This window comes from Ascidiella aspersa, chromosome 1 (assembly GCF_963924565.1).
Source record: "Ascidiella aspersa chromosome 1, kaAscAspe10.2, whole genome shotgun sequence".
NCBI classification, from domain to species: domain Eukaryota; kingdom Metazoa; phylum Chordata; class Ascidiacea; order Phlebobranchia; family Ascidiidae; genus Ascidiella; species Ascidiella aspersa.
The window spans coordinates 32,470,537-32,493,558 of NC_139447.1; the positions used below are offsets into that span (position 1 = coordinate 32,470,537).

The following is a 23,022-nucleotide window of genomic DNA, read 5'->3' on the forward strand; positions in this document are numbered from 1 at the left end:
TTCTCTAATGTGGTTTGTTTCATGACACCACCAAACAACATTTACAGTAAAGCTTATCGCCTCTTAGCAAAATTTCTCAATATTTCGTTTATTCTATATGTCCAGCTTTGCTGCAAGACAGAGCAGGAGTTTAAAGCACACGAGGTCTGCTCTCTGATGCCCAACGCAGCTTCAGTAAACCTCGCCATCAAGTACGCATCCAGGATGAGAAAGATATTGCTCGCGCAAAGACTGTCCGAGGTAAGAATACTGCAGTTTTCTAAAGTCAAGTCACGTTATTCAATAGATTGAAAATATAGTTTTTCCTGTTATTGCTTTTTTTTCTGGAAACCTTACTTCATGGAAATATGATTTTTGACGCACTAGCTAACGTTGCAAATTTGCAATGACCATAGTCCAATGCCGACTTTGTTGTTTTTACCTTGACTGGACTTTAGTAAAGCACTTTTTCAATGGACTTGACTCATATTTTATGAAATGGCAATGTTTTTTTCTGAATTTTGTAAACATGAAACGATTCGTCATCTATGTTCTCAATTTATTTATTGCGTCACATGACAATCTAATTTCTGTAAATATGAGTTACTTAACGTTTGTAACGAGTGTTACGTAATGATATCACTCCTACGTCTGTTTTTCACTTCTTTTTTTTATAAACTGCCTAAAGTTTTCAAGCCTAACGTGAAATAATAACAATAATTGTAAAGAGACATACTGAATGTGTAAGATATGAAGATATCTCCTCGCCCTTACACGTAAAAGACGACAATGACTTCAAATGAGAGCAAATATACTTTGGACTTCCTGTCTTAGTCAAAGTCAGTCATTAATAAGCTCTAGTCATTTAAAAGAGAAATATATTTCGCCACAAAATAGGGCATCGTCAGTCTCTTATTCACATGGAATCCTAGTCATCAAATAGAATCTATTTGGATAAGAGACTGGTCATGCCTTGTTTTGTGGCGAAATATATTTCTCTTTTAAATGACAAGAGCTTATTAATTACTGACTTTGACTAAGACAGAAAAGTCTAAAGAATAATTGTAAAGAGCGAAGATCATAGCAGGTGGAAACCCGATATGTCAAAATCGAAATACCGCGATATCCTATTAGTGAAAGAACTATGAAGCATTTCCTATCCTTAAATTTTTTGGAGTTGGATCGCTTGACTTGCTATTTTCAGATAAAAAACATTTTTCCACTCTCTTTTTTAGGTCGCCCAGGAGAAGGCGCTCGAAGAAATGGAGGCCGCTCGCTTGAAGCAAAGCAAGCAGATGATGATGCTCGGAGCGAACCAAGAGGAGGGAGAGGAGAGTGAGGAGGAGGAGGAGCAAGACTTCAGGAGCGAGCTCCAGGCCGGGTAATTAACACATTCTGCATAGAAAATAGTATTTAAAAAAGTTTTTTCCCTAAAAAATACACTTTTCGAACGTCTAATTCAACTGTCAAACATCCACCAGGGAGTTATTTATGGGCTTGTATGCATTCAGGCGGCATCACTTTTTAAAGCATAATGTATTTTTATCTTTGCAACCAGCTATTGTACATAAAATTAAAGTACAGTGGCTAATTAGTTGAAGGGTTTTAAGGTTTTCGCAATACCTTTAATTCCATGCAGCCCTTCATTTGTTTAAGCCAAAAAAATGCACTTAAACATAACCTTTACATGTAGTTTATTTTCATCCCTTTTCAAAGCGTTCAAAATTTACCACTTTTTATTTGATGTTATTTCAGTTATAGCGCTTCTGAAACCGAATGGACAAAACGCAAATCGCAACCTACGCCTTCGGTAACTACGTCACAATCGTCACGCGTCACTGCTCCCGTCGAAGAAGATGACGTCGAAGTGATGACGTCACAAACGCCAGCTGAAAGTAAGAACTTGGTAGAGGTCAAGTGCGGTCTTTATAGTACTAGGTTTGGTTACTTCTGTTAGTAGTAAACAGCGTTTATTACAAGAATCGTGGCTAATTTACAAAGAGTCGGGCTTCATACATACTTGAAAATTAATTTCTCTATTTTAGAATTTTTTAACAGTCTAAAACAGTGTCTCTCAACCCATGGTTTGGTTGGGTCGCCGACTGCAGTTGTTCAAATGGTTAGATTTTTTTAGATTGGTTTTGAGCAACATTGCTCCAAATGTGAAAAACTGCGTTAACATTACGAAGGCATGGCACATATTTATTGAACTTGAATTGATTAATTCTGCTGTCTTATCTTTTCTTTGTGCGCTTTAAGGTTGCAAAAACTTCAGTGAAGATAAAAGATAATTGTGTTGTCAATACTTAAACTTGAAAAAAGTTAACATGGGTATAAAAAACGAGAACATTTTAGATAATGTATTATATAGAGGATTTAAAGCATGTTTTAAACGTTATCTTTTTCGTCCAGCGGTGGAGCCAGAGAGCAGAGTGAAGCCGATTCGATCTCTATCGTCACAGTTGGCTGGGTCCAGGAGAAACCCTTTCAAGGTAAAAATAAAAAGGTTTCGCGAAAAACAACTACTTACGTTGTGCGGAACCCTAATGTATCTTGAAGTTTGTCGCTTTACGATCTGAAAAAAATACACCTGGAACTATATGAATAAACACAATACAAGGATTTTTTAGAGGTAATATAATCGCATATGTGGAATCCAATAGTTTAGAAAATGACCCTTCTCGTTTCTCGCAAATGAATTCTTACAATATAGTCACCACAAAAATAAACAGGATATTTTAAGCCAACTGATTTCGACAATATCCTTTCTGAGAATGCCCGATAATCGCCGGTCAATGCTACTCTAACGGGGCTGGATCACAGTATAAACCGAAGTCCCAAGTGTAATCCATGGCTCAGTTACGTTACTTTGTTTCATAACTGACAGTTTTCTCTCGATATTGGCTATACGTATGTTTGGGTATATTCACCATTTTGTGTAGAAATCGACAACCCCCGCTGCCAAACCGTCGCAGTCAGCGCTCGGTGCGACACCTGGCGGCAGTGTGCTGGACAACATAAAGCGAACCACCCCCAACGCCCCTCGTCGCCCCCTCAATATCTCCGACTCCGGTGGCCGAAAGAACAAGGATTCGGGCAATAAGGCCAAGGTTAGTGGTTAAAAATAGTTTTAGCCGGATTTGTGTGTTGTTATCAGTAAAAACATTCTATGCTCATATCTTTACACCGAAAAGCCATTGCAGACTCATCGAATCTGTCGATGAATGATGCATTGGTGCAACAATACGTTGTTTTCTCGAATTGCTCCTCTCTGAGCCTGTGTATCTCAGTTGGTAGAGCGACGGTCCCGGTATGACCGGAGGTCGTGAGTTCGAACCTCACTGCAGGCTTGTTTTTTTTAGCCAGCCCTGCTCGCCAGATTCAGTGAGTCTACATGGCTTTTCGGTGGACTGATAATACGTAAGCCGTAATCGTTGGTCAAAAAGCGGCTTCAGAAGGGCTAGATCACAGTTTCCATCACTCATATATGTGTGTATCTTTCATTAAGGCTTACATCTTGTAGTTTTTGTAGCGTGGTGTATATTTTTTGCTAATATAACCTTACTTTGTGTTTTTCTGGAGTGACTATCCAGAAAAAAGGCGAAAAAGTTTTATATTTTGGTTGATATCCTATCGAACTAATTCGGAATAAAATATCTAGTTTCAAGATTTAACCACGCCCACGTTTCAAAGCGACATATAAACAGAGAAAAATACCAAAACACCGAAAAGTGTAAATACAAGCAAACATTTTTTGGTCGCTGGTTAAAACGCAAAACTTCATAGAAATTCACTTTTCCATAATAAACCTTTCGCCAAAGGATGTCGTTACAAGTCAATCTTTCTAAATAACTGTATTTGTCCAATTCTAAATAGGGTAAAGCTTGTTAAGATTTTTATTACAATTTGTCTTATATAGTGCCCTAGTTCAGTGGTTCTTAACCGGGTGACGCCCTGGTGTGGAATTTATAACGCTGAAGAGTGCCGATAGGTATTTGAGAATTTTTTTTTTTTAGGAATTTGATTTTTGCTCAATTGTTAAGCTTATTAAAACAACTATTTGTGTACGATTACAAACCATTATTTCAAATGACATTTTCCTACAAGTTTCAAATTGATTGTGTTGTTCCAGTTCCACTTATAGTAACATTTCAGTAAAATACTTCACGAAAAATTGCCGAAAATCTACTTATTATTTTTGAGGGGTGCCGTAAGCCATAAAAGGTTAAGAATCACTGCCCTAGTTACAAGCTAAGTAAACAATTTTTAACCCCTCCCCAGTCCGGCCAGACGACCCTCTTCTCGACCAAACTCAACCTGACCTCGACCCCCAAGGCCAAGAAGGCCCCGAGGGCCAAGACCACCGAAGGCCTGGGGGAAGCCCCTAAGATGCAAGGCGATCTAAACGATAGCGAAGATACGAGGTAACAAGTCTCTAGGATAACAATTGCTCATCTGGTCACTGAAATTTCACTGTATCGACGCCACTGTGTTGTGTTAGGCAGAATTTTTTGTGCTTTTTTTAGTCGGTAGTCGCATTTAGTTTTGATGTAACAACTTTGACAAAAGTTGCTTAAAGGATTACAAAAAGTTGGTTTAAAAACGGCATTGGTAGAGCATAATATAATCATAATAGGTAGTGTAAAAAAATCTGATCCTACAAATTTCAGAATCTTTTAGGGCGCATAGTTAAGAAACACTGGTATTTATTTATAAACTTGTTTATACAGTAATATATAAAACTAGAAAGTGATATATATTAAACTGTAAACTTAATATCGTTTGTACAGTAACATTTTTTTGTAAGCAAACACAAAAGGTTGACTTTTCTACTCAATGGCGTTTTCGTTTTTTCGAGATAACTATTAAATGTAATGCGGCTCATTTGTTTTTAAAACGATTCCTCTTCAAATATTGAAACATTTCCACTCAAATACGTGTTTATACACTGTTACTTTTAATGCAGAATGATCTGCATTATAAAAGCCGTGTTTCGTATTCATATAAATATTACTTTGTGAAAAAACGTGCCTAATAAATGTAAAACTGTAAAATTATGCACACTGTTACTTTTAATGTATAATGATCTTCATTACTAAAGCAGTGTTTTATATTAATCTGAAAATTTTTGGCAAAAATAAAAAATTGGTCTGTTTTTCGGGAAAAGCTATACACTATTTGCATGCCAAAATGTCGGCTCAGATTTACCAATACCGATATATTGGTACGAGCGAAATACGTTTGATATTTGTGGCTGTCTTTAACTAAACATTAGTTTGGTTTTGCAATTTTGTAAAAAAGGGTTTTTTTCAACAGTGACAAGGTCTCGGCTCAAGCGAACAACAGCGGCGACGAAATTGATCTTCCCGTGCTAAAGGAAAAGCTTGGCACCAACCGCACGACGAGGTGTGTCTCATATAAAGAGAAAATAAGCGCGTAATGACGAATACCTGCCTAAAATAACGACCTTTTTTGGTCATTGTAAAGCCATAATCGCCCACGAAAGCAAAGTTGGGAAACCAAGGCCATACCTTTTGCCAATTTGTAACAATGTACGGCTCGGGAGCTTTTAAATTTTTTGTTTTATTTTTGCTTTTTTATATATTTCATTCCCCCCGTACACTAAGATTTTGCCGCCCTTTTCGGTAAGAGTGTTTATTTTTCTTATTTTTTTAGTGCAGTGGTTCTTAAACTGTCTAGTAAACCTTCCAATAGGCAGCTTTCGGTCTTCAATATTTTTTTATTCAGGTTTTTTGGAGCCGTCGCATATTTGTGAACAATTTTTTTTGGGGTAATTGATTTGTGTATTTTACAAATTATACAGTAATGGCGTTTAAGCAAATCAGTTATCCCTAACTCTATGCGGCACGCAGCTAAATTAAAAAACAATAAGTGACTAAAACCGTTTGACAGTCTGTGGGTTAAGGAATCCCTTTTTTACAAATTACCTTTTGGTTTTACAAAAATCCGAATTAAGGAACTGACGATGCCAGTGTAAGCGAAATATATATTCGTTGAATAAATGTATTATCCTGTGTTTCACTCGGGTAGGTAAATTTTGAGTTTTAGTGCTTAACTTACATGTAACCTCCTTGCTTATTTTAACATTATAACCTTAGCATGAGCTTTTATATATATGCCCGTGTAGTTAAGTTGGTAGACCAACGGTCCCTTGTGTGGCTGGAGGTCGTGAGTTCGAACCTCATTGCAGGCTAGTTGTTTTTCTAGCCAGCCCTGCTCTTCGTTGTCTTTCGGTGTACTTTTTGCAATATAGTTGAATACTCCAAAAACCTTTAGGTAACAACATTAAAACGCGCTCTGGTGCGAGCATTTACCTCAACTTACCCACACGTCTTGTTTCCAGTGCGGAGCAGCTTTACGTTGACGAGAAACTGGGAGAGATTGAGCGCGACAATCCCGACTTGGATGGAGTTGGAGCAAGGAAAGCGGCCATGGAAGCTTTCAGGTCACTGGCTGAAGACGACCGCAAGGTGACTTTTCAACGTTAATTTGCCTTATGCCCTGTTGCCGGTTTTAATAAGGCCCGTATATTTGCTCTGCTTTAAATGACACGTATAGGGTATAGGTTCAATTCGGCAGTGCGATTATTACTGATCATTAGCGAATCGAATCCCGCCTCAAACACCATTTTGAATTGACATATACGGCTGTTTTTGTACATAAATGTCTTGGACGTGAAAAAATAATTCTACAAACTCTTAAGGAACTATCTATACAATCTTTGTTGTCATCCGACTCCATTCGATGTTTAATAAATTTACTCAGTCCTCACAAACTCGTACAAACAACATTTTGGCACGTTTTGTTATTCCTCTACAGCAGGGGTAAAGTGCCAGATAACTTCAAGGACTGATTAACTTCAAGGACTTATTTGACTCAATTATTGTTAAATGAAGCAAACATAAAAAATATTAGTAAAAAAATTGGTGGTTTTCATAAATTGTTGTATAGTTTAAAAGTTCATTAAAATTTAGCTTTGATTCGCATCCAACAAACATTACGTAAACAAAATTTTGATTAAACGTGTTTTATCTTTATTAGTTAAATATGTCGCTGACCGGGAAATTGAACCGAACTGATCAAACCCGTGTTCTAATGGATATACGTATCTATTTAGTACGTGTCCATGATTACAACACTATAGTTCCTTTGAATGGTTTGTGACTTTTATTTGTCTAATAGTTGAATATAAAGGCAAGTATATAGGTCGAAAACACAGGTTGAAGTGGAAGCACGTGGTCGCACGTGTGAAATGTCTGTTGTGGCCACTAGGTGCGCTATATAGCCTGTTTTGATTAAGACATCAGTTCTCAGAAATGTTGACTGCTCCCTTGTGGAGACAGGTTGCTAGAGAACTGGGGATCAGTCACTACTGACTTGTTCGGAAATATCCGGCCTCCTTCTTAACCAATGGAAAGAACCCAGCCACAAACCGAAAATTTGAGTTGTGAGCGCGGGTATTCGCCTTGGCATTTAATGCAATATACTTACAACCCAAAATAAAACAGTTAAAACTTTTCCTGACATTTAGCTGTAAACTTTACATATTGAAGAAAAGTTGTCCCATTAAACCAGTTTACATTGCTGTCTTAACAAAAACAAGCCGCTTTGTTGACCGTATTCGTAATAATGACGCAATTTTGGGATCGTTAAGTGTCCTACATTACGGCACAACACAACATCGACCAAGTGGCTTATTATGCTCAAATCGCTTCGAAATTGCGTCGAGGTCATCGTTCTATTCCCGCATTATCTCTAAGTCCCGAAAAGAGAAATATCCCGTGCTTGTTTACGACGGAATTTATCAAGGCACCGCCTAAGTGCCAAACCAAGGCTTAACCGTTTCAAGCACTTTATACTGTGTCGGATTTGCGTCCTGATCGGCGGCTATTTTGCTGGGCGCGGCAGGCCTTGATGGCTTTTAAAACGCTTTTCAATTGCGCCCGTGCCATGAGGCGGTCTCTAATCCCGTAACCCGAAATTGCGAAGTCATTGCGGCCAAATTGCCGAATCTGCACGTGGTCGTTCGCATTTAGACGCGTCGCATGTCTAACGTAGACTATTTGATGGTGGCTAGATCGGTTTCCTTCTGTAACTTAATACCGATTCACATCATCTATTGAAGTTGTGTTACCGTAAGTCATAGTCATGTCGCTAAATCGATAAACTTGTAACTTATAGTCAATATATAGTCCCTGGTTTACATCATATTGTAGAGCTGACTGTGGTCCAAATTTTAACCACTTAATCGAACCGCCTTAGAAACTGAAAAAAATAATTTCTCATAATATTTTGGATCAACTAGGGTTTAAGTTGAGTCGATATTGAAGTTTATTCAGGTTAAAAAAACAATTCTATCAAACTTAGCCATTTATTTTACTTTTCTTTATAATAGATTTCACGTATTTTAAGGTTAAGCTTTATTCGATGTATTGTTTTGACATTTATAACCTGTTTAATGGCCCAAAAGGCGTAACTCAAGTTGGTCATATCACGAAACAGAGTTAAATCTACAAGTTGAAGGTCAAACTTACATTTTGACGTCCCATTGCATTATAAAAAAATAAAAAAATAGATAGTAAAAGCATAAATCAGTAATAGAAAAAAGTGCAAAATTTAGCCTAAAATGTTTGCGAGGCGAAAAGAAAAATAACAAACTCTTCACAAAAAGCGGTTTCTTGAAGCTCACACACACGTTTAACATCCGAATGGGATCGTGCCGAAATTAGCCCCCAAAAATTCGTGATGCGTCAAACAGGGGCCAGAGGGCGACTTTGACGTCTTTGCGGCTTTAGCGTTTTTTCGCAGGTGTTAAGCATCAGTGAAAATGCATCTAACAAGCCTCGCTAAATAAACAGAAACTGAAATCATTTCCCTTCGTTTTTGGTTTGATCCGCGCACGAATCGTTCTCGGCCCGCTCTCGTCGCAAAAGTGGCCAGTTTTCTTGGCTATTTTAGCAGTTTCTTTGGCCTTTGGCCGTTTTTTAAATGCAAATCCTTTGAGTTTTATCTTGTTTTTGTTTCAAAACGGGCCAAAAACGTTATGGAAAAATTTATAGTTTAGATAAGTCAAGCTGGACACGAAATCAATATACGATTAAAATGGAGCTTTTAGTTAACAAGTTTAATAAAAAAATAGACTGATAGATGATAACGATTATGTCTTACTATTTAAGGTTAAACTAACAAGTTTCAAATTAAGGTTAGACTCCAATATCCAATTAACAGCTGTAACTCACACATCCACTGAGTTTCGCCGAGTATTGTTAAACGAAATATTTACAATAAAAAATATAAAAGATAAATTAAGCAGTAGAAAAACCTCCAGTCTAACAATTGCTTTTATGACATTTGTTTCAGTGGAACTGCTGTGTTTATGACGTCACCATTGCTCTTAATTTCAACCAATTTTTTTCAACCAATAGCCGAATCATAGTCAAGTCGATTGGCCATATCTAATACAAATAGGTACTGTGGCCATTCTACCGCCCAAAAGGCGTTTTGCGACACTCTATAACTCTTAGTAACAATGTTTTTTCCACCTAAAAAATTCAAAGAAAAAAATATATCTCGAAATTTGAAATAGTTGCTAAATGGTATATGATTGTAATCTAATTGAGGGGTCTCGTAGGTTTTCGAAAACTGCAAAGGGGGTCGCGACAACAAAAAAGTAAACCACTGACGTAAACTTGGTGGAAAAGGCACACCTATATAGCACGATCGAATGTTGTCTGGCGCTTTCGCAAATCGGCCATGCAAACGGGCCTTGGGGTATCTTCTCTCGGATTCGAGGCGCTAAGCTTGTTTTTCCAGCCGATGACAGGCGTGAAATGGTCGGAATCCGGGCCTTGCTCGTGATTCAGTTGATTCTAAAATGTGAGCCGTCTCCCTGCGTCGCGTTAAGCCCTTAATTGGATTAGTTGAGAAGCGGCCACGGGATTTGGCGACTGCGCCCCATTGCGCCAACCCGGGCTAATTCGCTCGCTGGCTGACGCACAAGCCGCGATAAGTGGAAGGCTGTGATTATTTGTTTTTCGAGCGCGATTTCGGGATGTTGGCGTTTATCTCGGTTTGACTGGTATGGGGGGTGGGTCGTGCGTTTTCCTCTGCGTTTTGGGGCGTTTGCGACAGTAACGATTCTGGTTTGTGTGGCGGTAAACAATGACATGAACAATTTTTTAAGTTTTGGTGGCAAAAACGCACGATTCAAATGCACTACAGAAAATATGGGAGAGATTTCTTCTAAACCATCCGTAATATTTGGCCAAAGAATAAAAAATACAGAAGTATAGGATGTCTATACTATATTGCGTTGTGCAGTTTTGTCATAAGACTAGAATAGTGTGTGAAACAGTTTGAAAATTTCGAAAGGCACGTCAGAATCCTACTGAATTAGAAGTGACATGATAACTTGTAATGTGTATGTGACGAGTAATGCCCAATTAGGGATGTCCGATACTTGATATTTCATTTCGATAGCGATACCCGATAATTCAGAAAAAACTACCGCGGTCCGATCCGATGGCAGATAGCAATGACGTCATTACTATGCCAGAACAAACAAAATACATTAAATCGAAATCATCCAAATAACGGCATTATACGGTGCAAGAAAGCAAAGTAATTGATCGTCCTGGTTTTTATTTGTCGTGAAATTTTCTTGGTTCAAGGCCCACGACAATAACAACAACAACCGGCATTTTTCTCAGAGAATTCTGCTGCGTTAGCGCTTGTTGTGGTTGCAGACGTTGGTTGGGTTACCCACCTTTCGGGGGGCTATTTACCCCCAATCAAACCGGGGTCGAACTAAAGCTCGGACCCCCGCGGTTGCGCGGCTCTTGCTTATCCTTGGCGTTGAATGGGGTCGATTTCATTTGTTTTTTACCCATCACCCGAACCCTATGTGGGTAAATTTTTTACCCCATCACCCTTAGTGGTTAAATTTCAATCCCGGTTCGCGATGGGTGGCACAAAACCGATTTTGGAAAATCGGTAATAATAGTCTACATTTTTTGTATGCTCTTTTCCAATATTACCGCTTAACCGGAAAAAAACGCCGCAATCCTTTAAAAAACAACCTTCGTAAAAATTTAAACTGGGCATTATGTGGTTTGTTTGACGTCTGATACTTAATCGCAGCAGGTATGCGAGGCATTCAGCGACCGTCTTTCTCCAGCTAAACGGCCCGCTTTGTTCGATTTCGCGCTAAAACCGTGGCGTTTAATCGCACCTGGCACTTTAATTGGTACCTTTTTCGAATAATGTCAAGATCGGGGATCAATTTTCCGCGGGCTGCGGTCTTCAGCGATTATGAGATTGTCGAGGCAGTCTGGTACATTAAACCGCGACATGGCGGTATCGTTTTGCCGCAAATCTGAGTCCTGAAACCTGATAGCCGCTGTGAAATTGAAAGGAATGCCTTTGGTTGGTTTGCTAATCGATTTTAGCCTAAAGTCCTAATTTGTCATGGGTAAATCCGAACACAGCCACATTGTGCGTATATGAGGGTTGGTAATGACTAGTTTATTGGCTTTAAAATCGCTATTGGCTCCTCACTTCACTACTCCCTTAGCAAGTGATGTAATACATTTCAAAATTCATTTTTTCGGGAGAAAATTAATGAGCTTGGAAGTATAAGAAAACTTTCTAAGGCCAAGTAGAAACTTAAAGTTTTAAACTCTAGTGCAGAATCATACACTTTGTTCCATCAATCCCTGAAAGGCACCGATAATTCCCTATAAATCAAAAACATCATCAAGGGCGCCGCGTCGTCAACAAATAAATTAAAAATGTAACATAAATGTAAGCATTACAACATAAAATAAATTAAAAATGTTAAAAAACTTTACAAAAAGCCACAAAAGACGACTGTCGATTGTCTCACGGACCAACAGAAGGTAACAACACAAAGAGTCCCACGACAAGTACAACAAAGAAGAAAAGGTCACGAAGCGCCTAACCCAAGGTTTAAGGTTGTCCATAAACGCTACTGCTGCCGATTCCGCGCCTAATCCGTCTAATTTCAGCCCCGACTAGTCCGTCGAGGTCCCGGTTCTCACACGGGAGACGCGGATGTGGTTTTCGCCGCCAAATCCTCGCTTCTATCCGAGTGATCACGGCCTTGCGTAATGGCAGGGTCTTTGAAGCCGCCCCCGCAATTACTCGCATGCAAATCGGGCCGGAATTTTCACTTTTACTTCGGTTAATCTCGGGATGGGATAGCGTGTTTTAGCCCATTTTTTACGATTTTTTTGATCTTTTTTATTTCACAAACTAAGACTCTTTTTAGGCAATTTTTTGCGCTTTTTCTATTTTTTTTTTCTTTTTGCAAACTAAGTCTCTCTTTGGCGTTTTGGGACTTTTTAAGTACTCTCAATGATAAGGTTAATTTTCTTTCCCGAATATGACGTTTATTGGATGGTTTAATCCGTGATCACCGCCTGGCGTAATGTCAGGGTCTTTGAAGCCGGCCCCGCAATTACTCGCATGCAAATCGGGCCGGAATTTTCGCTTTTACGTCGGTTAAACTTTTGGATGGGATAGGCGATAGGGTATTTTGCGGTACTGTTTTAGGCATTTTAGTGCGCTTTTCTTTTGTTTTCATTTCACAAACTATGGCTCTTGAGGCGATTTTTTTCATTTTCTTATCTTTTTTATTTCACAAAATATGACTCTTTGATTTTGGGACACTTTTTAATTTAAAAACTCAATAGGTACTGTTAAGGTTAATGTTTGACTTTTTTCTCGAATGAGACGTTTTTCGGATAGCTTAATCAGTATATTATGGCAAAGACAAATGCACACAATGTAGCTATACAGCTTTTTTTTAATTTCACAAGACTCTTTGGGGCGCTTTTTGACACTTTTTGAGTAAAAACTGAAATAGTACTCCTAAGAATAATTATAAAAAAGCCAAATGAAAATACTTCTTTCTAACCAAATTTATTTGTTCAAAAGACTAAAGTCAAGTCAAGTCAAGTCAAGTCAAGTCACTCATTTACCAACAGTGACTTAAGTGCCCGTAAGTTAAATCATTGACTTTAGTCATTACAACATTAGTAATTCCAGCATATTTTGCAATTAATAGCATTGACTATACCAAGGTAAATTTATCAAAAAAAATAAAGTCCGCACACAAATCCTAGTATCATGTATCCCTTATTGTAGATAATGCCAGGTATTTTCTTCCGATGCTTACCTTCAGCGACCCGCTAAAGAGGCTAAGCTCCCAATTAGCTTTTCGTAAGGTGCACCGACTTTTTCTCATTTCTTTTGCCCGCGCTAATTGCCACGCCAGCCCTCGGCCGCGCGGCTCTGATCAGGCAAGCGGTGATTTGCCTTAATCCGTGCAGCAAAGCCGAAAAGGCCACTGAAGTAGTGTGGGAACATGGGCGTAAGTCGAAGCTCTAATAGGCGCTTTGGCGACATTTGAGAACCACGCGATCCGTAGACCTTGAACGATCTGCGCTTTCTCACTCATTTTAAGGTTGCCACCACGTCTTTGAATTGATTTGCGTGTTAAAAAGCCTTCAAAAAATATTTTTTTTTGTTTTCATTTTTATTTTTTTTGTAATATATTTTATCCAAAGTGAGTTATGTGTTTAGAAATTGCTCCTTATAACATATACAATTTTCAGCAGAATGTTTGTAGATCAAAGTCATACAAACGTTTAGACAAGAGAACTTTAGCTTGGTCATGAATCTGTTGCTTGATAATGCATCTCAAAGCCAAAACGCTCGAGTAAATCGACATCATCTCGATAAAGACGTTTCTAATACGTACTTGTATAAAATCATCAGTTAATGTGACACTGGCACATTTCGGCTTTGAAAATCATTATTAAGCTACATTACAGATCCGTGCATAGTGTACATGAGAACCTACTGGACTTCAGTAAAGCCTCAAAATTTCTCCTGTACGTCACCGCTAATTACAGATGTGAATCTGGCGATATGTTTTGTCGCGACCGAAATACGTCAGCAAGATGGAATGTCGTCCAAATGTTCACCGCCAATAAGCAAGAGCGCTTTTGTCGAACGTAATGCCTAAACAAGCAAACAAACCGGGCTAGTTGTCTGCCCTTTGGCACAGGGTTCTTAAACTGGGGTCCATGGATCCCTTGGGGGTGCGTGAACTAGTTTTAGGGGGTCTATGAAGGCCTAATTCAAATGTTAGTGCATAGTTAAAAAGTAGGCAAATTTTTGAAGAAAATAATTTAAGATAAATGAAACTTTTTTGCACTGAATGTATTTAGACGCTATTTCACTTTCACATATTTTAACCGGTAACAGCAGATTTCAGAAGTTTATTGGTATTGTGACGAAAATCTATAACGTGATCAAAGTTTCTTGTCTACACTAGTCAATAACCAGCAAACATTTTTTTAAGGGGTTCGCGGTAAAAACAGCTTAACAAACCCCTGCTTTAGGAAAACAAATGGTAATTGCAAACAAGAAAGTAAAAAAAATGAATAAACAGCTAAGTTTAATTTGTTAGATGCAAAAAAACAAACCTAAAAAATTGTTTTTTAACTTTATATATCCGAATAAAATAATAATATTGTGTTTCTGTAACTAAGGACGGTCGTAATTTTTTGCCCAAAACTGACCCCCCCCCACCCTGAATCAATTTCCAACTTTCCGAAGTTTGGCGCAGAAGCGTATCCTTCAATCAATCGTCGAGCGTCGCTTATGCTGCCTTAGGAAGCTTGTTTTGACTCATCTGTCCTCGCCGGGTATTCTCTTCTGCTGCCTCTGCTGCGTCACGCGTCACAATCGGCCATTGTTCGCCGAATAAGCGCCCACGCTTGATTTGAATTTTGAAATGACGGCTGCGGTTTTTCGTCCCGCCACTCGGAATACCTTACAGTCGGTGATTTGGACTGCTGGGTTATAAATTACACCCCCCCCGCATTTTTCGGGGGAGTTGGGTATTTTTAGAAAGTTTGTAACAGAATCTTTTTTGGGCAGCTTTCTTACAGCTATTAAAATTAGAGATATGAAATGTTGAAAAAAATATACGAGTTTGGTGTCCGTCATTGCATTTAGTTTAAATAAACAGTTGTTTCCAATCTCTTAAGGCATTCATTCATACCCTTTTCGTGTCTTTTCGCCTAACAATAACTTCATGAATTTTATTTAGGCTTTCTTTATAAATTTATACTTAAATAAACAGCATATGAATAACCTATTAGTTGGCATTACTACATACTTCTTGTTTCATAGCGGTGAAACGAAACATTTTATTTCGTTATCAAAATTACCCCCACGAAATTGCCAAGCTACCCTTTTAGTGATATTTTCACACGGTTTAAGAACTACTGTTCTATAATTTTGCATCAAATTAGCGTAAATTGCATCATTTTTGCACCTACAGAGCCAGTGGTTATTAACCAGTGTTAGACGTGCCACTAATGATATACACGCGCTGGCGTTTTAGGTGATAAGCGAACTACTCTTAGTGCAGTCCCAACCTTTTGTTCTCGCGACCCCTTTTAAGTTTTCGATAATGTGCGCGACCCCCCAAAATATAGTGTATCATACATAGACCAGAGTCAATAAAATACACATTTCAAAATTGGAAGAATTTAGATTGAGAAAAATCTAAACTGATTGTATCCAAATTTGGATAAAATGTCCGGAGTTAAGTATGCAGACCAACTCAAGTTATGGTTTGAGCGTCCATTCATTTATATTAGACATTGTTTGACTGAAGTTACGCTTGATTCAATATAATTGAAAATTGTAATAATGAAGTCATAGACACGACTGGTTCACTGCAGCAAAAGTCACATAAACACAACTGCTGTAAATTATGTCCCGTCTTTGCCACATTAATCGGCCTATATTTTAAAACTATGCGTCTATAGCACAGAGGAGTGAGATATTTTAATTTATATTTGGACTTATTAAAACGTGAGTAATTTAGTGAAATTGTATTTGGAAGACTATATAAGAAGCCGCTGCGTTTTCTGGTATGCGACCTATAGCGAGCCCTCTGTCTGTCTGGATCAATCCCATGATTCCAGAATTACCCTATCGCGTCATCTTCATTACGTAAGGCTTTAGTCGCACGGCCTTCTGTTTGCCTTTCCCAGGTCCGATTCGCTCGTATTTGCGATTCGCAAAGCCGCAAGCAACCGATCGGCCTGCGGTAATGCTGTAAGCTTGTAATTGAATTACCAGTTTAAACAGGAGACGCTCGCGAAACCATTAAAGGCGCCAGAGACCCCGCCCTTTTGGAAGGAATCGATATTAGTTTGCTCTTAATGCCGGGCTAAGCATTAAACTCGTGTTTTGGCAAACTTGCGCTTATACCGCGAGGCCGTTTCGCAACGTTAATGAGATAACGAGGCGGAAAGTTGGAATGGTTGGCCTTCGTGCAAAGAACGTTAAGAGTTGTTCAAGGTTCGGTCTAATTGAAATTACCTGTACCTGCTTCTATGGGGGGAGGGGGCCCTGAAAGTGTTTTCGGGATAATCGCAACAGCGCTGGATCGATTTGCTTTGTTAGGACCGAAGTATGCACGCGAAAAACAACCGTGGCGCCTATGATATGCAGGGTGCGACGTTTGTACGAACGATAAGCGACCGGTATGTATTGCAATGGTAAAATCAAGTGATTGCCTTTTTTCACACTGGCTTATGCAACCCTAGAGTAAGCTTGTGAACGCCAACTTTTCTTGGTTTTAGGTTAAACCTTGTGATCCAGCGGGGGCTCTCAGCCCCTCTGGGGGTATGGGGGAAAGGGCCACCATGGCCTTGTGATCTCCCTTATGACCAGAGGTATTTTTTCTGAAATGTAAGCAGTGGGGGACACAAACCGTTAAAAATTGGAATTGGGACGGTGCGTGAAAGATTGAGAAAACACTGGGATAGATTAACCTTTTGTAATGGGTACCCGAGAGTTGTCAAAAAGATGATTTTTTGTTCTGTTTTTTTTTTTATATTTAGGTGATTCATTTTTACTGTAGTTTGCAGAGAAGGAAACATGTCGAAAACTCCCTTTGCATTGAAAAAGTTCCCACATCACGTTTATGCGTGAGCTTATTGCGTCTTAAATTTGTAAAGTGCCTACATTTGTAATGTCCAAATGCGCTATTAGGCCAAGTTACGATGTCCGGTTAAAACTATTTTTCTCCCTTTTTTGTTTCGATGACCACAGAACGTGCAAAAAAAAAATTGAAGTCGCTTTGTGTGAGTCGATTCTATGCCCTTCGGTGTCTAACACACAACTCACTATATGCGATTAATTACGCAAGCCGAACTAAAAAGGATCCGTTAATTTGGAAGCGGTCGCGATACACGCCTTTTTCTTTTAATCCCCCCTCCCCCCTCCCAAGTCACAACGTCGCGATTTGACTCGCAAAAGTCCCAACACGACCGCGACACGATCGCTTCACCACCGAGACCTCATCACCGTCGTCGTATATTTGCCCACCGGCGCTCTACAGTCTGGCCTTTCCCCGTAGCCCGTCTTATCGCGCCTCCTAAACCTCCCCCAACTCCCCTGTGCTTTCCAACGCCGGACCCGTGCAAATAAACGCGCGTGGGAACTACAGCGTCGCGTATGACACGAACCCTGAGCGATTGACCAACGGCGATCGCTCCTTCCGCAAAAAACAAACGGATTTGGGCGCAATCCCGCGATGTTAGGATGTGATAGCCGCGTTTTCCTCATTGCAAGTTGACTTTAGACGCTATCTCCTGCCTTTTTGTTTCCTGTCTCTGAAGCGATTGGATTTTCGATCGGAAGCGGTAAAATCGTTCGGGTTTTGCGATCTTTTAACAACCTCCAGATGCCGATTACGGCGAGATTGTGTTTCCTTAAAGCCCCCCCCCCCTCAACCTTTGTGTAACGTTGGATTTTGAATTGTCTGCTGTTTGCACTCGTTTCTGCCTCCTGATATTAACTCTTGATTTGATAATCCAGACAAAATCTTTTCTGTCGAAAACTCCAGAATCTTCCTTAGTTCAAATTGATTTCGGAAGTAGCACAAAAGGCCTAAAGTTGTCGCAATTGCGGCTTTTTAGCTGTGCGGTCTTATCAACCTTATTTTGTCAATGATATATGTAGACAAATGTTTTAAGTTGTGCAAAAAAAAAAACTTTCTCGATGAAACAATAGTTCAAACAATCTTTTTTTTTTCGAATCATAAGTTGTGATGGCTATTTGACTGTATAATGGTAAACGGGTTTAATTCATATATAATTCCAAAAAATCAGCACAAATTTAAATGATATCAGTATTTCGGCAATTTATCGCTTGTTTGCTTTTTTTACAGTAACTTATCTGCTGGTTGTTATACTACAACAAATATTTTTCTGTCGATTTTAAGAAAATATTTATGCTTTGTCCCTCTAGTTGTTGTCTGCTTTGCGAAAGATTTCTTACATAAAAAAGGTTTTTAGCTATATGCAGATTTGTTAGCAACATCTTTTGTACCGTTAAAAAAGAGCTTGACCGATATATCAGTTTACCGATAATCTGGGTCGACTTTTTGCTTTTACCTAACATATCGGTATCGCTAAATTTTGGTTCTTATTTCGGTCGATATTTGCTACGAAAATGTCGTATAGGTTTCCTAAAAATCAAATCAAATTTTTTTAATTTTTTTTGCTAATTTTTTTGGTTTGTTCAGCATGAAAATTGAGGTAGATAAACTGAAAGGTCATTTGGATTTACATTTCAATAATTCAAATTTTGACATATTGCGGGTAAAAAAAATCGGTATAGGGTATCGATTGACAAAAACATTGAAAATCTGGGTATTGTAATCGGCCCTAAAAATGATATGGGCCTCTACTAAAAAACTCAAGTTTATTTCTCAAAACAACCGTATTTTTTTCCGAATAATAAATTCCATTGTACATGTTCGATCGCCATCGACCCAAATTTGGTCGCGAACAATTAGCCGCGGGTGCTTCCCCTCGACTGAGACACGCCCCGGCAATGTGGTGACGGGTCGTCGCTGATTCCAAACAAAGACGCTTGTTGTGGCTTGCTGTCAGAGCAACGCCACCTGAAAAGTCCACGTGGATGACTCATAGTGCCCGTTACATGGCAACCTACTGCAAGCCCCCTTTTTTCTGGTCGCTTTAAAGACAAACGGATCCTTTTTTTAAATCCTGTTTTCGCAATACACTTGTGTTTTAAGTCAGTGCTTCTGGAACTAGGTTTCGTCAACCCCTAATATAAACTTAAAGCATTTTGGTATTCACATTTTCAAGTTCAAATAATTGCATGTTAATGATTTACAAAAACAAAACAAGAACTTGTATAAATTTTAATTTAATTTTGGTATGTTTTTCAACAACACAATCTTTATGTTTTATAGATTTTATGTTTTATAGATTTGGAAGGCTGATACTTTTTTATTAAGCCTTTCAAAACATACGAAAAAAAATATATTATTGCCAAAATCACCTTCGCACAATTTTAGGTTTTTTTTGTTATACAATACCCAAATTTTATATAAACGACAATTTCAAGCGGTCGAAAAAACGTAATGTTCAAACGAAATCAGCAAAACGATTTCTGTGTGTGGAGCGATTTTAAATTATTTCTTTTTTGGCATAAGTATAGATTAGATTTTTTAGTGAAACTCAGTAAACCCAAAACGGATTTTATTTTTGTTTTTTTATTTCATGGCAATCGTATGAGTGATTGACAGGTACCGTGTACATAGTGAAGCTATATCCCAACGTTGTTTGTACAAGTCCAATTTTGGAAACTTAAACGTTCTGGTCCAATTAGGCGATTTTATCTCTACACTTAAATTTTTGAAATGGAGATTTGCATCTGCTTTCCATAAAATAGGTTTGCTGCTTTATGTAGAAAAATATTTGTTCCATTTTTGACCAAAGGCCTGACCACTGAGCCATGGGTCGCGACCCCAAAATTAGGTCGCCATTCGATTTAGTTGAGTCGCCGAATGCAGCTGTTCACATTGAATTTGTCAGATTGGTTCTGAGAAATTTTTCTAAATCTAAAAAAAAATCATTATAAGTACACACTTATTTATGCTAATGTTTCAGAAGTGTTTTGTTTGCTTAAAGCTTACAAAAAGATCAGTAAAAAGAATTAGATCGCCAAACTTTTGCTGTTATACTTAATTTGGGTCGCCACTAAAAATGTTGAGAAACACTGGACATCAGTCGTAGTAAGAATATCATCGCCCATACAGAAGAAGTAGTTATCATTTTCGAAAGTTTCGTATTTATCATTTCGAAAGTTTCGAATATCTCTTGATTCATTTTCAACATCTGGACAAAAGGTTCCTAATATACTCTCTTTTCGAAAAAATATTCCGGAAATCCCGGTCTTCAAATTTCGAGCGTCACTGTAATTGTGGGGAGCGTCTTCGCCGTTTGCCTTCGAGAGGCAAAAAGTTCCCTTACTCGTTTCGCAGCCACAATTTCGGAAGCCCTTCCCGCTGAATAAACAGCAATAAAACGCTGCCCGGACATCCCAGGACACAATAACTCGCTGTGAAACAAGTGGTCTTTTTTGCTTGAGCGTCGCATATTGTTTGACGTACCGCCTGAGTCATTTGCTCGCTATTCGACATATCGATATTTGCACATGACGAAATGCGAATATTAAACGCGTTTCTTTTCCGCCGTGGCTCGTTGGTAACTGGCAAACTATTTCTGGCCTTCTCTCTCGGAGATCTGCCAAGTTGTTTGTTTTTTGTGGGCTTTGTTTTCTTAATTACGCCCGCAATGCTGTAAATCAACAGCGTCTTATTAGGTTGCAATGTATCTTAAACTGTTTGCTAAATAAGGCAATTTTGCCATAAGCTGTTCGGCCTTGTCAACTTTCTTATGTTAATGAGCCTCACTGTAGACTAGTTGTTTTTCTAGCTTGCCTTGCTTGCATCATTCATCGACAGATTCGGTGACTCTGCGATGGCTTTCTGTATACCATACAGAAGTATGTATCATTTTGAACGTTTAGAATGACTATGTAAAAATGAATAAGATACTCGAAACGTTCAAAATAATAATAGCTACTTTTCTATGGGCTTTAATGGCTCAAACAATATTAAAAAACATGTTTTTTTCGAACTACAATTTGCCATTGATATTGAGAATGTTTTATGAAAAACTGGTAAAAATCATAAGAATTTCCTAAAATTAACATAAATATAGGGAATGTTAATATTTTCGGTACATCACTTGTTGACGATAAGGCAATTCAACAGTAAAATAAACTTCCTTATTTGTTTCAATTTTTCTATTTCTCTAATTACATGTTTGTGTGGTGAGATGAGATTATTTTATAATTACACCCACAATTTATGACTGATTTGTATTTTAATAATCGAGTCAGCTGATTCTATTGTGAGAACAAGGTGACGTCATACATTGAAAGGAAAACAAGGCGTTGCCAAATGATAAACGTTTGTATCGTAATGATTGGGAGGTTGTTTTGATGCGTAAAATAAACAGCAAATGCCAGAAGAATTGCACACTGTGTAAAGTTTTGAAAATAAGTACTTGCATTTTTCATGAGAGTGGGTTAAAGGTTCCTAAGACGTTTTATTATTCCTTTGGCTTTAATTCTTCGTGGTTCCTCAATTTATTGAATTGCAGAACCCTTTAAATACTTTGAAATAATATTGTCAATTTTATAAACCATGAAATTATATAAGAAAATGCCGGAACAAAAACAACTGTCCTTTAGAATAAATAAAGGTTGCGATTTCGGATTAGCTTGAAGAACTCACTAGGAAACCGGCGCTCAAAGCCAATTCAAAGTGTTTCTTGAATATTCAACTAAATTAGGGGTTCTTATACTTTATTTTCCGTGGACCCCTATTTTTTGGGGCTTCGGTGGACCAGGATAGGCAAGAAATGTTTAGGGAAGACGTCATAAATTGGCGTCACGATACAGATAGATGTTTTCTGTCCAAAAAATCTATAAGTGAAAGGAAGTCAAAACACATTCAGTGGAAAAACGTTTTATTTTTAATTAAACTATTATCTTTAAAATATTAACTATTTTTCAAATATAGATAAATGAATATTTCAATAAGGCCTTAATGCACCCCCAAAACAAGTTCACGTACCCCAAAGGGGCTCCATGGACCCCAGTTTAAGAACCCCTGAACTAAATATTTACCTGTTTTTTCGAACGCTTTCAATTCTTTTCACAGATTTACGCCGACCGAGCCAAGCAGGCCCGACAGGGTGCGACCCCTAGCGGACAAAAGCGTAGGCGGGAAAGCGGCGAACAAAATGACGACGAAGAAAATGAGCCCCCCATCCAAGGGGAGTCCGAACCCCCCAAAGGAAAGCGACCCAGGGACTCGGCCCCCGGGGACGCGAAATCCAGGTTGTCGGCCTTCGCCTTTCAGTCTCAATAACGTGACGTAATACTATGACGTCATCATAGGAAGGTAGATCTCTGGACGGTTTACGCTACCAAAGAACGCTGTTCGAATCGCTATATTCTTTTGTGTTTTCAACATTTTAACTATTTTCGATCTTAGTGCTTTGAAAGTGACTGTTTTGTATGTAACACAAGCAAATATAACCAATATGGCGGTGAATTTTATGTTTGCATTTAAAGTGTGTCTTGCTCGTTTAATAATTTAGAGTTTCTTTTCTATAAGCATTTTGACCTGAAGCAAGTAATTGGTTGGCAATCCGGCTTACAATACTACATATATTCAATTCTATACGTGCACTAGACTTCCCTAGATGTTTTATCACATTGTTTACGTGACCCCCATAAAATCAGTCAAATACCAATTTCCAACTTTTTAAGTTCTATTTTATCACCTTTTCGTGTAAAAAGTCTTAACATTTTATCCCCAAATTGGGTTACACTTGCCCTGAAATGTTCATTGAATTTGGTCAGTGCTGTAAACCAGTAGTTTCGTAAAGACGAAGTCTCAGTCAAGTCATTCCTCCGAAAGACTTAGTCGCGTCAAGTCATTTAAAAACAGTGACTTAAAGTTTGAGTCAAAGTCAGCGTTTTGCCCTAAAAAGGAGTCCTATAATCACAAAAAAAGGG

At 38.5% G+C, this 23,022-nt stretch overlaps 1 protein-coding gene and 1 non-coding gene across 2 annotated transcripts in view; both read left to right on the forward strand.

Annotated features, from left to right (window-relative positions):
- Positions 1 to 22,369, forward strand: part of LOC146169818 (WD repeat and HMG-box DNA-binding protein 1-like) — a 35,688-nt gene extending 13,319 nt beyond the window's left edge. The window contains exons 19-27 of the mRNA XM_083387456.1: positions 106 to 240; positions 1,215 to 1,360; positions 1,735 to 1,874; positions 2,392 to 2,471; positions 2,922 to 3,089; positions 4,261 to 4,403; positions 5,296 to 5,385; positions 6,344 to 6,470; positions 22,160 to 22,369. Of these exons, the coding sequence (XP_083243582.1) occupies positions 106 to 240; positions 1,215 to 1,360; positions 1,735 to 1,874; positions 2,392 to 2,471; positions 2,922 to 3,089; positions 4,261 to 4,403; positions 5,296 to 5,385; positions 6,344 to 6,470; positions 22,160 to 22,369 (1,239 nt within the window). The remainder of the gene's footprint in view (positions 1 to 105; positions 241 to 1,214; positions 1,361 to 1,734; positions 1,875 to 2,391; positions 2,472 to 2,921; positions 3,090 to 4,260; positions 4,404 to 5,295; positions 5,386 to 6,343; positions 6,471 to 22,159) is intronic.
- Positions 3,255 to 3,329, forward strand: Trnat-ggu (transfer RNA threonine (anticodon GGU)). Its single transcript has one exon. It is a non-coding gene; the product is annotated as a tRNA-Thr (tRNA).
- Positions 22,370 to 23,022: the final 653 nt, after the last annotated feature.